This window comes from Euprymna scolopes, chromosome 19 (assembly GCF_053919585.1).
Source record: "Euprymna scolopes isolate OS-2025 chromosome 19, ASM5391958v1, whole genome shotgun sequence".
In the NCBI taxonomy this organism is placed as follows: Eukaryota; Metazoa; Mollusca; class Cephalopoda; order Sepiida; family Sepiolidae; genus Euprymna; species Euprymna scolopes.
The window spans coordinates 110,740,076-110,761,209 of NC_136500.1; the positions used below are offsets into that span (position 1 = coordinate 110,740,076).

Genomic DNA, 21,134 nt, shown 5'->3' on the forward strand with positions numbered 1-21,134 from the left:
ACAATTACAGAAGCCTATTATGCTTCACTTTTGAGGAAATTAAGGGAAGCTATCAAAATCAAGAGGCGGGGCAAGATCAGTAAATGTACCCTCCTCCTGCAGGACAATGCTCTGGTCCACAACTTACATGTTGCCAGATCAGAAGCACGGGTGTGTGGTTATGAAATCCTTCCCCATACTCCCTACTCTCCTGACCTTGCACCCTCTGACTTTCACCTCTTCCCAGTCATGAAGTTGTTTTTGAAAGGAAAGCGTTTACCAGATGATGCAGCCTTGATTTCTGAAGTCATGTCGTGGTTGGAGGACCAACCTGGGGTGTTCTACAAAAACGGTCTCCAGAGCTGCCTGCATCAAACGATGGGAGAAATGCATAACTCTGGGTGGTTCCTATGTAGAAAAAGACTAATAACTGTGCCAAGTTTTGTTGCTCTACTCTATGGGAAGTGGGTCAGGGGCATTACTTATTGCACGCCCCTCGTAGTTCCTATAATATAATTGAAATAAAATATTTGCTTTAATCTATAAAAACTTTCAAAGAAAAATAACATTACCTTGTGTGAGTATTCACTAAGGCCATCTTTGATTCTCGATTATCGCCCATATTCCTTTGTTTTTAATACAATTTTGCCAGTCAACCGTTTTAGTTTGATTCTTACTGAATCTCACAAGTCTACATTTTTATTTAAAATATTATCCCATTATTTTAGTGTGTAATTTGCCACATGAAGGCCATCCAAGGGTTAAATGAGTGTCATAATGGTGGTGGTGATTGAGCAGAATTTGATTATTTAAGAGGATGGCTCAACAAGAATTTATTTACATTGGTCTTGAAAATGACCATGTTGTAGTCAGCTGAGAAACAATCCTGTGGCACCATGTCCAACATATGGACAGTTGTAGTTTGTAGAGGAGACATGTCTTAAAAATGAAAAATTCTTGGGAAAAAAAATTAATTTATGAAAATTCTGTTTAGGTTTTAGGTAAATAGAAAGAAAATGTTCTTTAAGGTGATAGTAGAATTACAAGTTGTTGCTGTAAATATTTTTTATGGAGGAATCAGTGATTAGAGCTCAGTCAAGCACCTTTCATGGAAGTAACAAGAGATGAGCAACATCTTTTCAGTGAGAAAGAGGCTGTAGGAAACTAGATTGTGAGTGTTCTGAACAGCATCACATTCCCAGATGTGGCATTAGTATTTTTTCTTTTTTTGCAAGGGAATCACCACTTATCAAGGCACAGAGGCCATTTAAGGATAAGGGTTAAAGAGTGTACTGTGGCCAAAAGGACAACATCATAGTAATCGTTAGAAGTGTAAATTTGGTAAAATTGGATTATTTAAGGGGAACAGCAAGAACATCAATAATTTGTTCACATTGGACTTGAAGTTGGCCATATTGTAGTTACCTGGAAAGCAGGTAAATGGAAGAGAGTTCCACAGGTGTGCAGTTCTAAGAAAGAAGCTTTGTTCATGAAATCTACGTTTAGGTTTAGGCACAGATAAAGAGTGGGGGAAATTATTGATAGTGTTTTCAGCCACATGAGTGTTTCTTGTGAATGTTTGGGGAGGGGGACCATAGACTGGAGCTCAGACGAGCACTTGCCATGAAAATAACGATAAAGCAGAGATAAACTCGCAACATCTCTTCTGTGAGAAAGACGTTGCAGGGAAGAGAAAAGGGCATCCCCCACTAGGTTACAAAGTCTATTCTGAACTCTGTCAAGGCAGGATAAGTCCTTTCTAGCAGCTCCTGCCCAGATGTGACAGAGATACTCCATCCTTGGACATAACTGGCTCTTATATAGGTAAAGAATTGCATCAGCAGGTAGATATCTACTGGATCGATAGAAGGATCCCATCATTTTTCCAGCGACCTTGGCAACGTATGATGTACGTATTCCATTTTACATCAGGAGTAAAGGTCAAGCCCAGAAGCTTGTCAAAACATGGAGCCTCCCCAAGATGAGAGCTATTCATTTCAATTGATGCCAGATGGGGATCAGAACATTGATGATGTAAAGATAGAAGCTCGGTTTTAGATACTTTAAAAGTAACCAGCCACTTTTTTCCCCATTGTACCACATGCTCAAGATCAGAGGAGAGAGAAATTGGTCGTTTACAGCCTTTGATATGCTGCCATAGATAGTAGTATCGTCAGCAAAAATGTCTATGAATGATCTTAGGATGTGATTTGGAAGATCATTAATGTAGATCAGGAAGAGAGTTGGACCTCTGAGGGACTCCAGCTTTAATACTATGAGCTTCTGATTTCTGCCAATCAACCACTACTCTTATGAACCTATCATCTTGTGAAAATCCGTCGCCTCTGTTGAAAGTTTTAGGCATACATACATGCATTTAAACAGACAGGTGAGAGTTATATAATAAATGTTCAGAGCATATCAACATGATACCACAATTGATGTTATGTCAGATTTTTCTTCTCTTAGGTGAAATGCCGAACTAAAATTATTAGCAATAGCTATGCCAGCACTCAATAATATTACTGCATAACTGACTGTTATTATATTGAATGGATTTGAATAGTTTACAAACATATCCATTGAACCAATGTTGCGAATTTCAATAAAATGGGAAGAAAATTAAGACAAGATAATAAGAAACAAAACATTTTTCTTTTTGATAATGCATAACGATATTTTATTCATTTCAAATTTCTTCAGAGAGTTTTAAATGAATAAATTTTTAAAATAGCTGGAAAAAGTCCAGATAATTTTGAAAATGAAAAATAAACTTTGCTTATCGGGAATTAACTACTGGGTATAAAGACTGGCTGTGAATACGATGTCACGTTTGATAGAAGTTGAAGCTTCTTCCATCTTCTGGGAGAGGACGGGGTCACCAATCATGCGGGCAGCATTCCGAACGTCCATCAAAACTTCGTTCAGTCGCTGAATGCATCTCACAATGATGCCCTCTTGAACATCGGTCAGTTCTGTGATTTCACAGAATGGCTAAAAGCGAAAACAAAAAGAATTGGCGGTTACAAAAATGATTGTGGAAATAGGAAATTAGCGTTTCATTAGTGAAGTCACCTTTTTCAAACAGGAATTCACATAAAGTTAACAGTAAACTTCATTACATAAAATGACATGGCTGCTTACGTGTTTTGTTTTCTTTTTTTTAATACAAGGCTAAAAAAATATTGGTGGAGGGGTTAATGAGATGACAGTGAAATGATGATAGAATTGACAATTCTCCACGTACCACTCATGCTAAAAACAATCACTAATACAGAAAACAGCAATTTTCCCCCCTTTATCGGAAACATTACTTATGGAATGCAAGGACTAAAAGACAAAACATAATATCCCTTAACTACTTCTATATTCATGCAAAGTAATTTGTTTGAAGTGCATTCTAGCTTGACGATTTTTGACAGGGATGAAATGCAGAAGATTATGCATAGCTTAATTGCCATATATTTTCATAAATTACTTAGTGTGTGTGTGTGTGTATATATATATATATATATATGTATATTTTTTACTATAATAATTAAATACCTACAGACACTAGTGTTTCATCCTTTCAGGAATCTTCAGTGCAGGGCGTCACGATTTGAACCCCGCAACACGAGACATCTCTGGCTCGATTAGTGGAGACCTAATCCATTCAGCTACCATTAACCGTGTGAAATAACGTTGAATTTAAACATCTTAATTTTAAATGTTCATTACGTCAGTCAGACAGTGATCTAATCATTATACAATGATCTATGCATAAGAGCTAAATTGACCGACTTTAATTCAACTGAAAGTGCTCAACGATAAGAAACGAATTTCTTAAAGAGGCTGTCATAATTATATATATATATATATATATATATATATATATATAATTTCATTATTATGATTAACATCCTGTGTATTTCACAAGTCAGAGTGTAAAGTAAAATAAAAATGTTCAAAATTTATAAACTATTTCTTAAGCTTTCGACAATTAGTAATGTTCAGCAGGGAATATTAAACATGTTCAAGTATGAGGAAATGTTAAACATGTTCAAGTATGATGAAATGTTAAACATGTTCAAGTATGATGAAATGTGGAGGACACAAACATTGAACGGAAAATTAAAGTTTGAATTAGAACAAGTTACATGATATTGTTTAGTTACAGTCACACATGTAAGTGAACATAAGTATGAAAGTAGCTTTGAGAATGCAATTGAATAAATATATATATATATAACTACTTCATTTACTCAATGGAAAATAATAAGACAAGCTACCACGTGTAGACATTTAGATGACCCATGTAAATTATGCCTTCATGAAAAATTTGCTATCCTGTACTTTAAAGAACCCCCAAATCTATTAAACTGTAGAAGAGAAATAGCAAATAACTGTGTTCACAAAATAAAACTTACTCTAGGATAGCGATACAAAAATAGCCTTAAAACTAACAAAAACAATAGAAAATAAACAAATAAATAAATTAAATAAACATGAATATACATAAACGATCACACATATATGTATGTATATATATATATATATGTGTGTGTGCATATATGTATGTACACATATGTATATTTATATTAAAAAAAAAAAAAAAAAAAAGGGAAAAGGTCTGCCTTAAACCACTAACCTAGTTCTAAAACAGATCCTTTGTTCGATAAAATGCATGCCCATTGGCTGATAGGAAGGGGCGCGGTGGATACTAGAAAGCTGATTGGCTAATTAAAATCCTCAACAGAAGAGGACCATATAAAAACGAGAAACAACCACAGAATTCGCGCATAAGCCTGACGAATCCTAGAGTGGATGAAACGCTGAATATTCAGTGTAGCTTAATCGCCATATATATTTCATAAATTATTATATATTTCATAAATTATTATATATATATACTAACTAGATGCCCAGCATTGCTCAGTTGTACAATATGCTGAAACATGACATTTTAATTTATGCAGATTGTGCATGTGTTATTACAGAATCAATCCTCTATTGATTATTATAAATTACTAGGAATAATTTGCCCTGTGGACTAATTTGCAAAAAAATAAATAAAAATAATAATGATAATGTTCATCAAATTCCGTCTGTGTTTGTTTACGATATCACATCAGTTGATAATTAGACTTAACAATGAATGCCCTGGAAAATTACTTCTGATTAATGTTTAGTTTTAAAATATGCAAACGAAATGATTGTGGCGATTTTAAATGGTATCTCTTCTTTTATCGTAAATTTAATTCATTAATAAGAAAAAATTAAAATAAAATGGTGAGGTACACCCGGGTTTGAACAGAGAATCATTTGATCTGTAGTTAAATTCTCTACAACTGAGCTATATCTTCAAATAACAATCAATTTGTTTTTAAAGAAGAAATGATTTGCTGAGATTTTATTATTTCCCTTGTTCGGTGTAACGTAAAATATTCCCCTGTAAATTTCTGTTTTATATCCATAAGACTATTTTTAAGATCAGATTTTTTCGATTTTCGATACTTATCAGATGAATTTCTGTACAAAACATACTTAAGAACACTGCCAGATATATAAATTATTTTTGTGTAAAATTTACAAAAGACAGGCTCAGCTGTTTCAGAACCTATGAGGAAGGAACTCACACACACAAAGTTACTTTTATATAATAGGTATATATATATATATATATATATATATATATATATATATATATATATATACATGAAAGATAGAAATGATATAAAATTTTTTATATAATTATGGTTAAATTCATACAACTCAATATTCATTAAATGAAATTTAGTAATTTGTGTTCAATAAAAAAATAATAAATCAAGTTTTGAAATAAAAACCTCAGACGAATATAAATTTCACATTTGACAAATATTAATTTTAATAGTTTTCACAAATTAGTCAACTCAAAATTCAGTCAATTTGCAATACGCAGAAATACAAACAATTTATCATGGTGTAAAAAAGTTTACATTATATCAACAACTAGCCTGGGTGCTTGGCGTTGCCCGGGTATTTGGAGGTGTAAAATAAAAAATCAAAAAGGCAGGCTCGAACTCGCGATCATGAACGTAGAAAAGAAAGTGAAAAAAAAAAACTGACATCTTACCACTATTCCATGACGCGACCGGAAATGTAAAGCGTTCAAATTCAACGTAGTCAATGAAAAAGATGACTTGCAGAAATGGCGTTGCTTTTAAACTTCCCACGAAGGTCATTTTTAATGTGTGTGTGTGTGGGGGGGGAAGCAGCTTCCCCCAAAAAGGGGTCACTCTGGCAGTATTCAAATAAATAGTAATTGTCTCAGTGTGAAGGGTTTCCCCAACATTGACCAAGGACGAATTACAGAACAGATACTACCCGGGCAAAGGCCAACCACAGGCAGTTCCGTTCGAATAGTTTTGCTTTATTTATGTGAAATTTTGAATAGTTTTGATTTATTTATAGGAAATAGTTTTGCTTTATTTATAGGAAAAAGACAAACATCCAAGAGAACAGGATGGTGGAATTTTTTAAAACTCGATCAAAAAAAAGATAGAGACGATGTCCGTTTGCGAATGTGAGATATTACGATCTGGAAAGTATGAAAACTTCTTCCGGAATCTAACCGACGTGAGAACCCCCAGTCAAAAAGCCTTTCGTGGACAAACACAAACGCTTGCGCCCATTCTGCCTTTTATATTACAGATAATCAAAAATAAAAAAATCTAAATCGTGTACTTAATAATCCGTTTTATTACATCAACTTAATAGGATTTTTTTCTCCAAGTATGAATGTATTAACACTGGTCAACAACTGTAAAAGATCTAAATGGCAGCAATAATTCAAGAAATCAATGCAATCTCATGTGACAGGAGTCAAACTACAGTTTTTTAAGAAAAATGTTAAAACTTGCTAGTCATCAAGTTGGTGAAGCCATTTTCAAAACCACTTGGATCACAAAAACAAGTTTTTTCTTTCATGATCATGTGTTCGTTTTTTTTGTTTTAATTGATAAAATTGGGACAATCTTTCTATTCTGGTACAACAACCTTCAGTTTTGCACAACAATGCAGGAATTAAAGCTACAGGGACGTTGGTAGAGCTCACTTAGGTGATACAATTTTCGAAACCACTCGAACCACAAATGTACTTATTATAAATACAATGTTTTTTATTTTATTTTATGATTGTGTGTTTGTCATTTTATATTAACTTTTGAAATTAAGACAACATTTTTTTTCATCAAAAATTGAGATTCAAATCGGAGATGCCAATGACACAGAATAGATTGCAGTTGAAAAGAAGCAACATTCTTACCATTCCTTTTGACCATTCATAAACAACTTCAACGAGGCCAAAATTGAAGAGTTTCTGATAGTCTTCGACACATGTTGACATTCCACATTTCTTCTGCGTTGTGGCAATATTAGCAGCAATGTCTAAAACTCGTTCTTGGCACTGAAAACAAAGAGAATTCAAAAGAAATTTTTATTTCTTATTTACTGTTTGATGGCAACTACAGAATAGCAACCTGATAAAAAAAAAGGGAGAAATCAAAATTTGGTTAATTATTTTGTTTCTGTTGATATGCCGTCAAATTTCTTTAAATCATCAAATATTTATAGATTGATTTGTTTTGTAGGCGTATATTTTTGTAAATAAATATTAAACCAATTAATAGTACCACTCCTCAGGGTCATGGCAACTAAGATGTGACTTCACAAACCTCAAAACTTGAAAATTAAGGTATCATAATTAGAACCAAAAATCTTAATGTTTCAGAAGTCTTCAATTAAAATTTCCATCGTAAGTGAATATCATATGTCTACAATAATGAGACTGATCATTTAAATATATCAACTTAATATTTTAAAAGATATTTCGACGTTTCTATATTATATACAAATGAAAAAAAAATTGGATTTTAAGTAAAACAAATGGCCCCTACATAATTGTCATGTTGCAAATAGTAACATTTCCAAAAATTACAGTAAACGATAGGGTAGAAAAATAATTAACAAAAAACTGTTTTCGATAAAGTTTTTATGGGAAATAAATTTTGTCCGACATTTTGAATTATGTTTGTCACGTGACGCAAGCAACAGAACTTAATTATCTCCCCAGTCAACTTGTCTCTTTTTTTTTAGTAAGTCTGATTTTGTTTCCTTTTACAAATTCCTTTTTTCATTAATAAGACTTTTTCTACCTTATCGTTTTTAGTAATTTTTGGATATGTTACTATTTGAGATTTGACAGTTATGTCCGTGCCGTTTGTTTCACTTGAAATTCAATATTTTTTTGTTTATATAATATAGAAGCGCCATTATTTTCATTCCAATATGACAACTGACATGCATTTTCATCTGGTCGACTGAACAATGATGTGGTAGACATGAACAGGCACTGGAAGAAGGGGAGCAAAAGTGAGACAGGGTTGAACATTGGACAGCACGCAGTTGGTCTTTGGAAGAGCTATGAGGCAGTTTGGACAAGTGTGCTTCACTGGCTGATTGAGCCCTTGAGGCTCTCAGTAAGGAACTTTGTTAATGAGGCCTGTGTCTCAGTCTGGTCAAGAAAATATTCAATGTTGTAATTCACCTAAGTAGACGGGTACTATTTGCAAATTCAAAAAAATAAAAAATACCTATTATTTGTGTTATGTTTTCATTACAATAAAAAAAAAATAAAGCTTGTTATAATTTGTGATTATGTAATCTTTATTTAAATACATCCTTCTTATTCTTGTATATATTCTTTTGGCCTTTTGTCTCAGTTAATTTATATACAATTCAGTTAAATAAAGCCTTGATAAGGTTTTCTTTTTGTTTTAATTACACTACAATACACTACAATTTGTTTATAAACTGGACCTGGTTTTATTTGGTATAAGGAGTGCTAACAATAAAACTGTTGCCCGAGAAAAAACAACAGGATTCTATTTCCGTTTGATGAAAACCTGTTTTCTTTTTTTGTTGCACACCATCTACTAGTTGGCCAGTTGTGTACAAATACCAAGACTGATGTCTGAAAGTGACGCAATGTTCAATGAGCGAGATCGGAGGTGTGCTGCTGTACAACTCATGTTCTTTATTGATCCAAGTTATGACAATAGGACCATTCCCAGCACCTTCAAAATTCAAATCCAGACGACTCGAGGGTTGAGGGCACAACTCAACTAAGGTTCCGGCCATGGCTATGGTCTTTGATGTGGTTTCAAGTGAGGGCCACATCATGCCACCTCACATTTTCAATGTTGGCTTGAAAGTCAACACCAAATTGTACCTGGATGTGCTAACGAGTATGATGATCCCCTGGTGCAATCAGGTGGCCACTTGTAGATCCTAGGTGTGGCAGCAGGACTCAATGCTGGCCCACAAGTCAAAAGAGACCCAGGCTTGGCTTCAAAAGAAGTGCTATGACTTTGTACCCTTCTCTCACTGCTGGCCCCCTCCCCTCCTATCCGAACCTGAACCTGCTGGACTGCTTCATTTGGTCATAGGTCGAGAACATCACCAACATGACCTCCTACAGCACCAAAGCCAACCTGATCACTGTCACCTGTCGAGTATTTTCCAAGCTCCCGTCGGTGCTTATGGAAACACATGTTCCAAGTTCCGGACACATGTTGCATTATTAAATATGCACACATACACACATGACAGCTGGTAGCCAAAACGCACTGAAGAATTTGGGGTCAAGCTGTCAAAAATGATGTTGCCAGTGGTGAAAAGTCAAGTATTTGACTCTCATAGCTGCCAAGGTTAGAGCACCTGTCAGAGAGCAGGCCTCATATATAGCCCAGAGGAAGGACAAAAGAGAAGAGAACAGCCATCAGGTGAAGCAACATTAGAAGAGCGCACTGTTTACTCCACCCACTCTACTGCCCACCCTCTCCGTCACTAGTTTAGCATACACACACACACACACACACACACACACACACACAAGAGTCCATTATTAAGAAAATAATATTTTTTATATTTTATAAAAAAAACAAGGTTTGCGTTACAAGATATTCTGACTGACGAAAAATCGACCGGCATGCATACGACTACATCACACTTGACAGTGATTGAGGCTGAAGGCAGCTACATTGAATAGATGTCAGGTTTACTACATAACGAAATTACCTGAATTGATTTTTACGATAAAAGTTTTAAAATAAAGCTGTAGTGCTGTTTTCTTTAGGGTGACAATTTTATCGTTCCACCCTGTACTTTTCATAATTTGTTTGTAAATCCCTTTTTTTTTTTGCTTCTCCTTCTCCAGTATTTCATTGGCTATTTAAATTGCTTAAATTTTAACCCCTGATAATGTTTCAAGATAAACCAAAATTCACTAAAGGCATTTTCTTTTATTATTATTATTATTACTTACTAAATCCTTTTATTCACATATCATTTATATTTTCCCTTGTACTATTACTCGGTTTAGCTTTCTAACAAAAAGCTGCCTATAAAAATTTGATGCTGCTCCACTATCAGAACAAACTTTCAGAAATTGTAATACTGTAATGTAAAACACAGTAGAGTTCAAAAGAGAGGTAATTTTCTGTTTTGATTTAAACAAGATAGCCGCAATTTTTCACCTGCTAACATGATTAAAGTTGCTTTTTTAATAATTCAGTAATATTCAGGTAGTATCAATAAAATAAGAAAACGACAATATAAAAATATATACTAATGTATATAGATTTATTCGTCTATTTAATAAGTATGATACATCAATTAGGGGTGTAGGATAAGTAAAACTCTTTATACCATAGTATTTCGAAGCATAATGCTTCTCATCAGCAGAGGAGAGAAGATACTAGGTAACATAATAGAGATGCGACGTCTAATGCTAGCTACATTATGTATCATCCTTATTGAATAAATGAATAAATCTACATACATTAGTATATATTTTTATTTTGTTGTTTTCTTATTTTATTGATATTCTATATAAGCTCCAAAACAATTTGTTGAGCTTTGCATTATCCTGATAAGTCTCCTCTTAAAGAATCGATTTATTTTTTAGCTCCTCCATATATATATACACACACACACACACACACGATAAGATGCCTTACCTTTTTAAGTGTAGGCGTCAATTTGGGTTTAGAGCAGCGTTTTACCTCAAACACTACGCAAGACAAGATGGATGCTATTTCTGAAGGTTGCAATTCTGCAAGGACATTGTTTAAAACAAGTTCAGTTATCATCATTTCATGGTTACTAATTTCACAAGCCACACGACCTTTCAGTTGTACAGTGCAGACTTCATCAATATAGTTGAACCTTTTCAAAACCTAAAATGAAAACAAAAATTAGTCATATTTTAGATAACTTTCTCAAAGAACTGTTTGCACCAAATTAGAGGTTAAGTCTTGGATCATTTCTATATTTAATGCAGGTGTAAATTTTTGATCATGCCTTGGTATGTACAAGAGGAAGTGGGAGGAATAATGTAATAGAGGAGGAGGAGGAATAATGTAATAGAGGATGAGGAGGAATAATGTAATAGAGGAGGAGGAGGAATAATGTAATAGAGGAAGAGGAGGAATAATGTAATAGAGGAAGAGGAAGAAGAATGTAAAAGAGGAGGAGGATAGGAAGAGGAGAAAAACCATAATCTATGTTATAAAATTTTTAAAGATTTTATTGGACAAGCACATTTAAAAAATTTTAAAACAAAAAAATTTCTCTTTGTTTAAATTAAACAAGCCGTGCGTGCACGGTCCTCTTCTTGTGCTGCATGTGAGATGACGCCACCACAAAAAATAGTGAAGAAATGTGAAAAGTGTGAAGAGCCAACGTTGTCTTCACATTTTTGCCAAGTTTCAGAAAAATCTAATGGGTGGGGCAAAAGTGTCATTTTTTGCAATTTTGAGGCATTTGTGACCCCTTTTGAGCTCCTGGAATGCTGAATCCAAGTGAAAAATGGACAAACGATGCAGTTTCATACCTTAAGACATATATATTTGAATTCAGCACCATGGAAACCTACTATATAGACATACATATCAAGTTCTTGAGTAATATGAAAAAAGAGCTCCAAAACGGAATTTTTTTAGCTCTAAAAGTCCCAGAGAAATGCGAACCAGAATTTTGCCAGGATCACCTATACTGAATTTATATTAAGAACAATGACCTCCACATTTTGGCCAAGTTTCAAGAAAATCTAATGGATGGATTAAACGCTATGGGGCAAAAAGTGTCATTTTTGGCCATTTTGAGGCATTTTTGACCTTTTTTGAGCCCCTGGAGACACCGAATTCCAGTGTAAATGGATAACGGTGCAGTTTCAGGCCTTAACACATATATATATATATATGACTTGACCACCATAAAAAACACTATATAGTCAGATATATGAAGTTTTTGTTGAGAAATATGAAAAAAGAGACACAAAAAGAGGCATTTTTAGCACTAAAAGTCCTGAAAATACCCAGGGATGCAAACCAGAATTTTGCCAAGGTTATACATACTGGATTTATATTAAGAACCATGGGCTCCACATTTTGGCCAAGTTTAAAAAAATCTAATGGATGGATCCAAAGTTATGAGGCAAAATGTGCCATTTTTGACCTCTTTTGAGCCCCTGACCGGGAATTCTGTAAAAAAAAATTATTTCGTTGTATACATCTATTTAATGAAATACAATTTGTGGCAAAATTTCAGGAAAAACTAATGGATAGTTATTTGGCAATAGTCCAGACTAAAGGACACACAGAAGCACAGATGCTACTGAAAACACGGGTCCCTCCGTGGGACGAAATAATGTTACATCATTTTATCAACAATGTTTTAAATAGATTTTATTAAAGACTTTTACTTTTTTTTTTTTTTTTTTTTGCTTACAGCAGTTCACATTATATTTAACTTGGTTGGGGAAATAGGAGTGGCAAGAAAATTCCAAAGGCTAGTGGTTTGAGCAAAGAAGCTATTTAGGTAGAAAATCTTCCTACATATAAGTTGAACAAATGTGATTTTCTTGCTAGTCAGGTGGGTTGAAGGTATTTTTAATGTTGAAGAGGTACAAGTGTAGAAGGCTCATTGGAGTACATCTTGTGAAAATACTTGTAAAACAAGCCTAGGAATACAGCACTTGGGAGATGTGACATGGTCTGAAGCTTGGCAGATAGTGTGATACAGATTAAATTAAAATTTTTTTTATTGAACCCTGTCCAAGAAGAAGGAGAGGATAGTGGTTGGTGCACCAAACCAAATGTAACAACAATAATCCATGGACAGGTGAATGGTGCCTTTATAGAAATAAAGGATAATGTCATATATGAGAAATTTTCTAGTCTGGTCAAAGGAGACTACTTTTTTATGGCAGCTTCTTCTATGTACTTATTCCAATTAATGTTGCCTGAGAATATCAGACAAAAAATTTAAAATGTTGAATTTTTAGGAAGAGTGTTTTCAACCATGACATTATTGGATTATTATAACTATTATTTATAATCCGACAAAAATTTATCAAGATATATTTTACAAAATTTCTATAATTTTGGCAAATTCCAATTATTTCTGTTGTCGATCTGATTTGACCAAGAAGCTTTTTCTTCTTTTTTAATGTGATGCACTAAACGGATTTTAGTTGTGCACTCATTTTAAATACTGTGTAATTTACACATGTCCAACTCTTGTATATCTTCTTGTTTAAGTATTTTATGAGCTGGGCATCAGCAGGCAACGCTTCACATCTGCTTTCCATGTTGTCCAATACAAACGTATAAAATAAGAATGGGAGCAGGATACAGTGAGAGAGGGTGAGAGTAATAGTCAGAAACTTAATAAGACATGGGTTGATTGGTGGGTTAATTTCAAATTATTCCTAATTTGAACAACTAAAATTGATTTTTTTTCAAACATAACTCAATCCCCAAACTGAGGAATATCTCCACATTTATTTTCTGTGATTAAAATCTATAGGACCAAATCCAACAAGAAACAAACGTTGCTTAACTCAGCTTTAGTTACAATAATAGATTGTAATAATAGACACAATGAATATATTTATATTTTCTTTGTTTTATCACAATAATTGAAACAGACAATTCTATACATTTTCAAAACATGATCACCAAAAAAAACAGAACTTTAACGATCACTTGAAACCAATAAACTGAAATCTTATCTAAAATTGAAACATTTATTTCTAAAAGTTTTTATTTTTCAACATAGTCATAAGAATAACTGTAACTTCTCTACATCTATCAAAATATTAATCATTGCTGTTTTCTTTTTTCAACGCACAAAAGTTTTGGGGTCAGATGTGAAGAAGAGAGGGTACTGACCTGCACTCGCTGTTGGTATTCAGGTAAGAGAGTGAGGCTGGCATCCGACAGGAGGAATGAAAGTTGTTGGTATTTCTTCTTCATCATTTGATTTTTATGAACTTGGTAAAACTACAAGGAAAAAACAGCAAAAACCATTTTGAAATTCAATAGAAAATTAGAAAAAATTTAACTCGGGTTAAATTGTTTGAATAAGGAAAAAGTGTGTTTGTAAAATGAATTACATATAAAAGAAATAAAATTCAAGATTTATCACTCTTTTTTTTATAGGAATCACTTCAGACAAGCCACCAACTTGATATAAGGAGCTAAAAAACAAACAAACCAAAAAAAATATTCAAGAAAAAAAATATTACTTCAAAAACTAGCTAACGATAAGTGTTAAATGGATAGATTCTAACCCCAAAACAGCAATTTTCACCCTTTGTCAGAAACATCTCTTATGAGATGTGAGGACTAAAGGACAAAATAAGGGAAACAAAATTTACGAAGTTGCTGAAAGTAAACCAAAGGTCTACTTTCTACTCTAAAATTTATCTCTTTCTGCTTGTTATATATCTTTCTCTTTTTAACTCTAGGTTAGATTTCTTGCTTGTAGTGATATTTCCTTTTAGTTAAAATGGACAGTTCTTTTTATTCTTTATTATTTCTGACTGTTTATAAACAGAGGGAGAGGGAGGGAGAGAGAGAGAGAAACAATGAAGTCATAACCTTATCTATCAGGTTGACAAGAAAGTTATTGCGGTTTTTAACTTTTAAATTCAGATGAACATGTCTCGGCTCAAACAAAACTTTATTGATCGAAATAAGCACCATCAGAATCAACACACTTTTGCCAATACAAAACAAGAGTATTTATGCCAGTAATGTAAAAATCTTATGTTCTGGTGGCGATAAAGTCGATGAAGGCGTTTTTTATATCATTTAGGTTTTTGAAGCATTTCTCATGCAGAAAGTTGTCAAGATGTATGAAAAAGTGGTAGTCGGTAGGTGAGAGGTCTGGAGAATATGGTGGATAAGTTTTGTAGCCCAATTCATTCAACTTCTGCAGAGTTGGTTTAGTAATGTGCGGTCGGGCATGGTCGTGGAGGAGAATTGGGCCTTTTCAGTTAACTAGTGCTGGGTGCTGTTGGCAAAGTTTCTGATGAATTTCATCCATTTGTCAACAGTACTTCTATGCTGTAATGGTTTCTTCTGCATTCAAAAAACTAATGGATGAGACTGGTTGCAGACCACTAAACCGTCAGCATAACCTTCTTTTGGTATGACTCTGGAAGCATCGTGGATTTAACCACTGAGCTGAGTGTCACCAGTTGTAAAGAATCCACTTTTCATTACAAGTTACAACCTGGTCGAGTAACAAGTTGTTCTTGTTGCATAAAAAGGGAAGATGACACTTCATAACAGCGTTTCTTTTGATTGTCGTTCAATTCGTGAGGCACCCATTTATTGTTTTTTGTCTTTCCAATCTCTCTCAAAATCATATGGACCTTTTATGATAATGTGCAGTGAACTAAGTATTATGGTATCCATTCGATGTACAGTTAAAGATTAATGGAGATTAGTCACCACAATACCACATTTACTCTAGAAGTTTGGCATAAAGCATTCATTCTAAGTCAATGCATTATAATGCTTCTGTCTGTTTTTAATGGGATAAAAAGTCTAATATCTTAAAAAGTCTTAAAAATAAAAAAAGAACCCCCTTTTTCTGAATCTAAAGCAAAAGGCAACATTCTGTTTTTTCTGATCGACAAAAATAGTGTAATTCCATTAAAAAGCAGAAATTTCACATCCCTGCAAATTATTTTTTTACATTTTTTTTTGTCTATTTGTAAAAAGGTTGGATGATCAAGAATGATTTGAAAGAAAATAATTGAATAAGATTATATGAAGTAGAATTTGCAATTTCCTGCTGCTGCAGGACGTTGACAAGAGAATGAACTAATGAAATATCACAAAGTGTCTGATGCCTGCACAAGGGAAAAGTGATGTTAAATAAAGAGAGAGATTAGTAAGTAATGCCTCACATGCTCCAAGAAGTGCGGGCAGTTCACACAGTTGAACTGCGCAATCGCTGTCTCCATGAACTGCAAACTGCGATGTTGTTCCATCAGATCTATATCTCGAATATTGCATTCTTTGATTATGTTTAGCTTTGTGAGTCCATCAGGATTGGACTCCGAGAGACGTAACAACTCCTGGGTAGCAACACTCACTGACTGACCAGGTGGATCTTCTCTGAAAAAAAACAAAAACAAAAAAAAAAAACGAATTAAGATGTCTTGTAATTTAAACAATTGAATGAATCATTCATCATGAATCACATCTTCAGCTTGATGCGGATTGCGAACGTATGTAACTTATTTTTTGCCATTCCTTCTCATCCAGAACCTGTTGGTTGATGGCGCCCATCTGTTGAGAGATGTCCAATCAAAAACATTTACTTTCCACCTCCTCCTTGGCTTTCTTCTGTTTTTTTTTACCTTCTAACATACCCTCAAAGCATAACTTTGACAAGCCAGACAGGCAGATGTAGTGCGTTATTTTGTGTTCAAATTATTATCTTAGTATTTTATCTACATTTCATACAATCATGTTTTTGTGTTTCTATTTGTTGTACAAATATAAAAGGGTCAAAGACATTCATGAAACATTAGTAAAATAAAAGGAATTCTTCATTTGTAGGTTACATTGGTTACATTTTATTTTTGCCACCATTTTCATAGACCGAAAGCATTTCTCACCTGGTAAAGATGAGGACTAAATAGAGCATAAAAAAACAAAAAAGTCTCACCTGAACCTTGGCTGCTCTCGTTTCTTGACGTCATTAATGATCTTGTCTGCTTCCACCCGGATCGTCTTGTTCGTCACATACGAGATCTCTTCAGGTCGTACGTAAATCAACTCATGCCAGGCGGCCCCCTCTGGGAGAAACAGAGCTCGGATCAAAATAGGTTGCACCTGAGCCATCATCTTTTCGTTCTCTTCTTTATCTGATGACTTAGATGCGTCCGATAATTTGGATGCAAATTTGCCACGCTCACTGAGAACCAAAGTGGCAAAGAGCTTTTCACTTTTAATATTAATGATTGTCTGGAGAATGACACCAAGGCAGTTGAGGTAGTTTTCCTTGTCAATGACAATCACCCGACCAGTAGAAAGTACCTTGCTTGAAGCGGGCGACATGAAAATTACATTCTGAATAAAAGGAGAAATGAAAATTAACCAAAATTTTTTTAAAAAATACATTATCCAAAAGTTTGATGAATTTTAGTAACAGTTCTTTGGTTTTATGGATCAAAGTTTTTTTTTTTTTTAACTAAATCTCTTTTATTAGGAAAGTGAAAGGCTGTGAAGTTTTTAGCTCAAATCAAATTTTGAAAAGGTTCAATTAGCAAAATCTCTCACTAGTAATGACTATATATTTAGGGTGTTTTAAAAATTGATAGCATAACTAGGATTATGTTCTATACATGCAATGAAAGTTTTTATAACAGCACTTCACTATTAGTCTGACTTTCTTTGAGGTCTACTTTTTCATCTGCATAATCTTTAGTTAGTGCTAATCATACTTATGTACCTGTTTTTGGACTGTTGTATTCTCTTACTTGAAATAAAAATATTCATAGAATGTCGACTGTTGCTATCAAAGGAGCCTCTGCCAATTATTATGCTCAGATCTTTCTTATGAGACCAACGGCTTTTATAATTGTTCTGTGTCAATTTTCATGGTTTTGTTGGTGTATATAGCAACACCAGGTCCAGGCTTACTTTGTTAGTGATCCTGTTACAGGAATAGTGTTTATCTATTGTATGCAGAAACAGTAAATTATCACGCACATTTTTGTTTACAATAAAGAATGCTGATCAGTATTTCTTTCAATGGCTTATTAACTTGGAAACCAAACATTTCCAGACCTATATATACATAATCCCAAAATTATGTGATCAATTTCCCAAACTCTATGCACAAATAGGTTTGAGGTTTAAAAGGCTGTGACAATGGTATGTAAGATTATGGGAATTGGATGTATTGAAAGAATGTCTGGGTGAGAAACGAGATAATGTGTATATACAGAACGGTCTTTACCAAACTACTCTGTCAATTTTTAATCAACAGACTTGAAACTTGATATATAGGAGATGCAGACCTGTAGAACAAATTCAATTTAGTTTTTAGCCTGTAAAATTAGCTGCTAAGGAATCAAAATTGGAACTTGGTAGGCGCAAGTTAACTAAATGTGTATCTTCCACGCATGCGCAAATATACATTTATATGTTTAACTACATTAATTTTTAAAGTTTTGATATGCGTATGGACTTAGCTCAGATGATAACAAATAACACTGGAGAGTTATATGTTTTGGTTTGGATTCTAACTGATGGCAAATAAATATTTTTTATACTTTTAAAATCACTACTATATACTGGGTACAATATAATAATCAATAGAGAATAATATGAAATCTGCATAAATTAAAATATATTTAAGCATATTTTATAACCGGGCAACGCCATGGGAGGGTGCTAGCATATATATAAAGTTATCTTGTAGAATTTTCAAAGACTCAAATAGCCATTTTTCTGATTTAAATGAGCCCATTTGTTTTTGTTTTTTCCTTTAACTATGTTATTAGGATGAATATATTATATATTGCATTAGTTTCCTTCAGAAAATACTTATTCTGGCCAAGAAAACTTTTTCAGTGATTTTTTTTTTTTCCTTATTCACCAAGTCATAAACATTAAATAAAAGTAACAAAGATGTCCCCCTCCCCACAGAAGATGAGCTATTTCTCATCAATTAAAAGACTTTGAAGTTATTACATCCACTAATTTTATAAATAGAAATTTAAAAAAATATTATTGCAATAAAACAAATTACAGTTTTATAACACTTGATAACTTAATGTGTTTTTTTTTTTTTTTTTTTTTTTTTTACACAGTGATCACCACTTATCAAGGCCCGGAAGCCACTCAGGGATAAGGGTTATTGCAAGTACATTACGTTAGTGTGGAGATTTGATGAAGTGTTTACTTAAGGGGGCGGTTCATTAGGAATTTGTGAACATTGGACTTGAACACATCCAAGTTGTAGTCCGGGGGGAAGCAGGCAGACGGAACAGAGTTCCACAGGCGTGCAGTTCTAAGAAAGAAGCTTTGTTCATGGAATCCACGTTTTGATTTAGGCACAGATAAAGAGTGGGGGAAATTTTTCACAGTGGATTCAGCTAGACGGGTGTTTTTCGTGAAAGATTGGCGAGGGGGAACCACAGATTAGAGTTCAGACGAGCACCTGCCATGGAAATAACGATAAAACAAGGATATGCTCGCAACGCCTCTTCTGTGGGAGAGAGGTTGCAGGGTAGAGAAAAGGGCATCCCCCACTAAGCCACGAAGTCTATTTTGTACTCTGTCAAGGCAGGATAGGCTATTTTTAGCAGCTCCTGCCCAGATATGGCAACAATATTCCATCCTTGGACGTACTTGGCTTTTATATAGATAGAGAATTGCATCAGTAGTGAGATATCTTCTGGAGCGGTAGAAGGATCTCACCATCTTTCCAGCGACCTTGGCAACAGACTTGATGTACGTGTTCCATTTCAGATCAGGAGTAAAGGTCAAACCCAGAAGCTTGTCAAAACACGGGGCCTCACCCAGACGAGAGCCATCCATCACAATTGATGCCAGATGGGGATCAGAGCGTTGATGATGTAAGGATAGGAGTTTTGTTTTGGATGCATTAAAGGTAACCAGCCACATCTTCCCCCACTGAACCACGCGCTCGAGATCAGAGGAGAGAGAATCAGAGAGAATTTTGTCATTTACAGCCTTTGATGTGTTGCCGTAGATGGTCGTGTCATCAGCATAGATGTCAACGAATGATTTAAGTATGTGTTTAGGGAGGTCATTGATGTAGATCAGGAAGAGAGTTGGGCCTAGGATTGACCCCTGAGGGACTCCAGCGTTTATATTGCAGGCCTCCGATTTTTGTCCATCTACCACTACTCTTATGAGCCTATCAGAGAGAAATGATTTAATGATTGAGAAAACATTTCCAGTTATACCATAGCTGGAAATCTTGTGAAGTAGACCCTTATGCCATACCTTGTCGAAGGCCTTTGATATGTCAAGAGCAATTGCCCTGGAAAGGAAGCCTTTGTCAAGAGATTCACTAATCCTGTGGGATATAACCGTCAGCACATCTGCGGTAGATCTTGCAGAGCGGAAACCATATTGTGTGTCACTAAGAAGGTTATTCCTGCTGAGGTGGTTGACTATTTCTCTATTTAATATGGATTCCAGCAACTTACTCATAACACACAGGAGACATATTGGTCTGTACTGAGAGGGAGATGACTTATCACCTGAATTCTTAAATACAGGGCAAACTGATGAGGTCTTCCAGGGAGTCGGAAAGCACTTCTCCTTAAGGCAGCGCTTAAACAGTTTCGTAAGTATGGGAGCAAGTTCTGGTTGAAGCTTTTTTAACACTATAATTGGGATGCCATCAGGGCCAGTTGCTTTACTGGAATCTAGGTTCTTGATTAGCTTGGCAACCTCATGCACGGATATTTGTATGTTACCTAGCTTGTTCTGTGTTATAGGAGGAAATATGGGGAGTTGATGGCATTCGTCGCATAGGGTAGAATTAGCTGCAAAGTTCTTTGCAAATAGTTTGGCCTTGTCTGACGCTGACGAGATGACCTCTGGTCCATTGATAATGGTTGGGATAGAACGCACACTTCTGTTCAGGATCCTATTTGTTATTTGCCAAAACTGGTGGGAACCAAGCCGCTGATCAGCTACCTTGGATTTAACAGACTGGGCATATAGCTCTCTTGCATTTTTTATTACTCTTTTACAGTGGTTGCTGGCAGTCCTGAAAGCAGC

At 34.6% G+C, this 21,134-nt stretch overlaps 1 protein-coding gene across 1 annotated transcript in view; it reads right to left on the minus strand.

The window, feature by feature from the left end:
- Positions 1 to 2,629: 2,629 nt before the first annotated feature.
- LOC145239871 (superkiller complex protein 2-like) overlaps positions 2,630 to 21,134 on the minus strand; it is an 83,745-nt gene continuing 65,240 nt past the window's right edge. The window contains exons 20-25 of the mRNA XM_080103456.1: positions 17,035 to 17,438; positions 16,268 to 16,478; positions 14,238 to 14,348; positions 11,022 to 11,240; positions 7,268 to 7,408; positions 2,630 to 2,973 (exon numbers count right to left, since the gene is read on the minus strand). Coding sequence (XP_079959582.1) covers positions 2,773 to 2,973; positions 7,268 to 7,408; positions 11,022 to 11,240; positions 14,238 to 14,348; positions 16,268 to 16,478; positions 17,035 to 17,438 — 1,287 coding nt within the window. The 3' untranslated portion in view covers positions 2,630 to 2,772. The remainder of the gene's footprint in view (positions 2,974 to 7,267; positions 7,409 to 11,021; positions 11,241 to 14,237; positions 14,349 to 16,267; positions 16,479 to 17,034; positions 17,439 to 21,134) is intronic.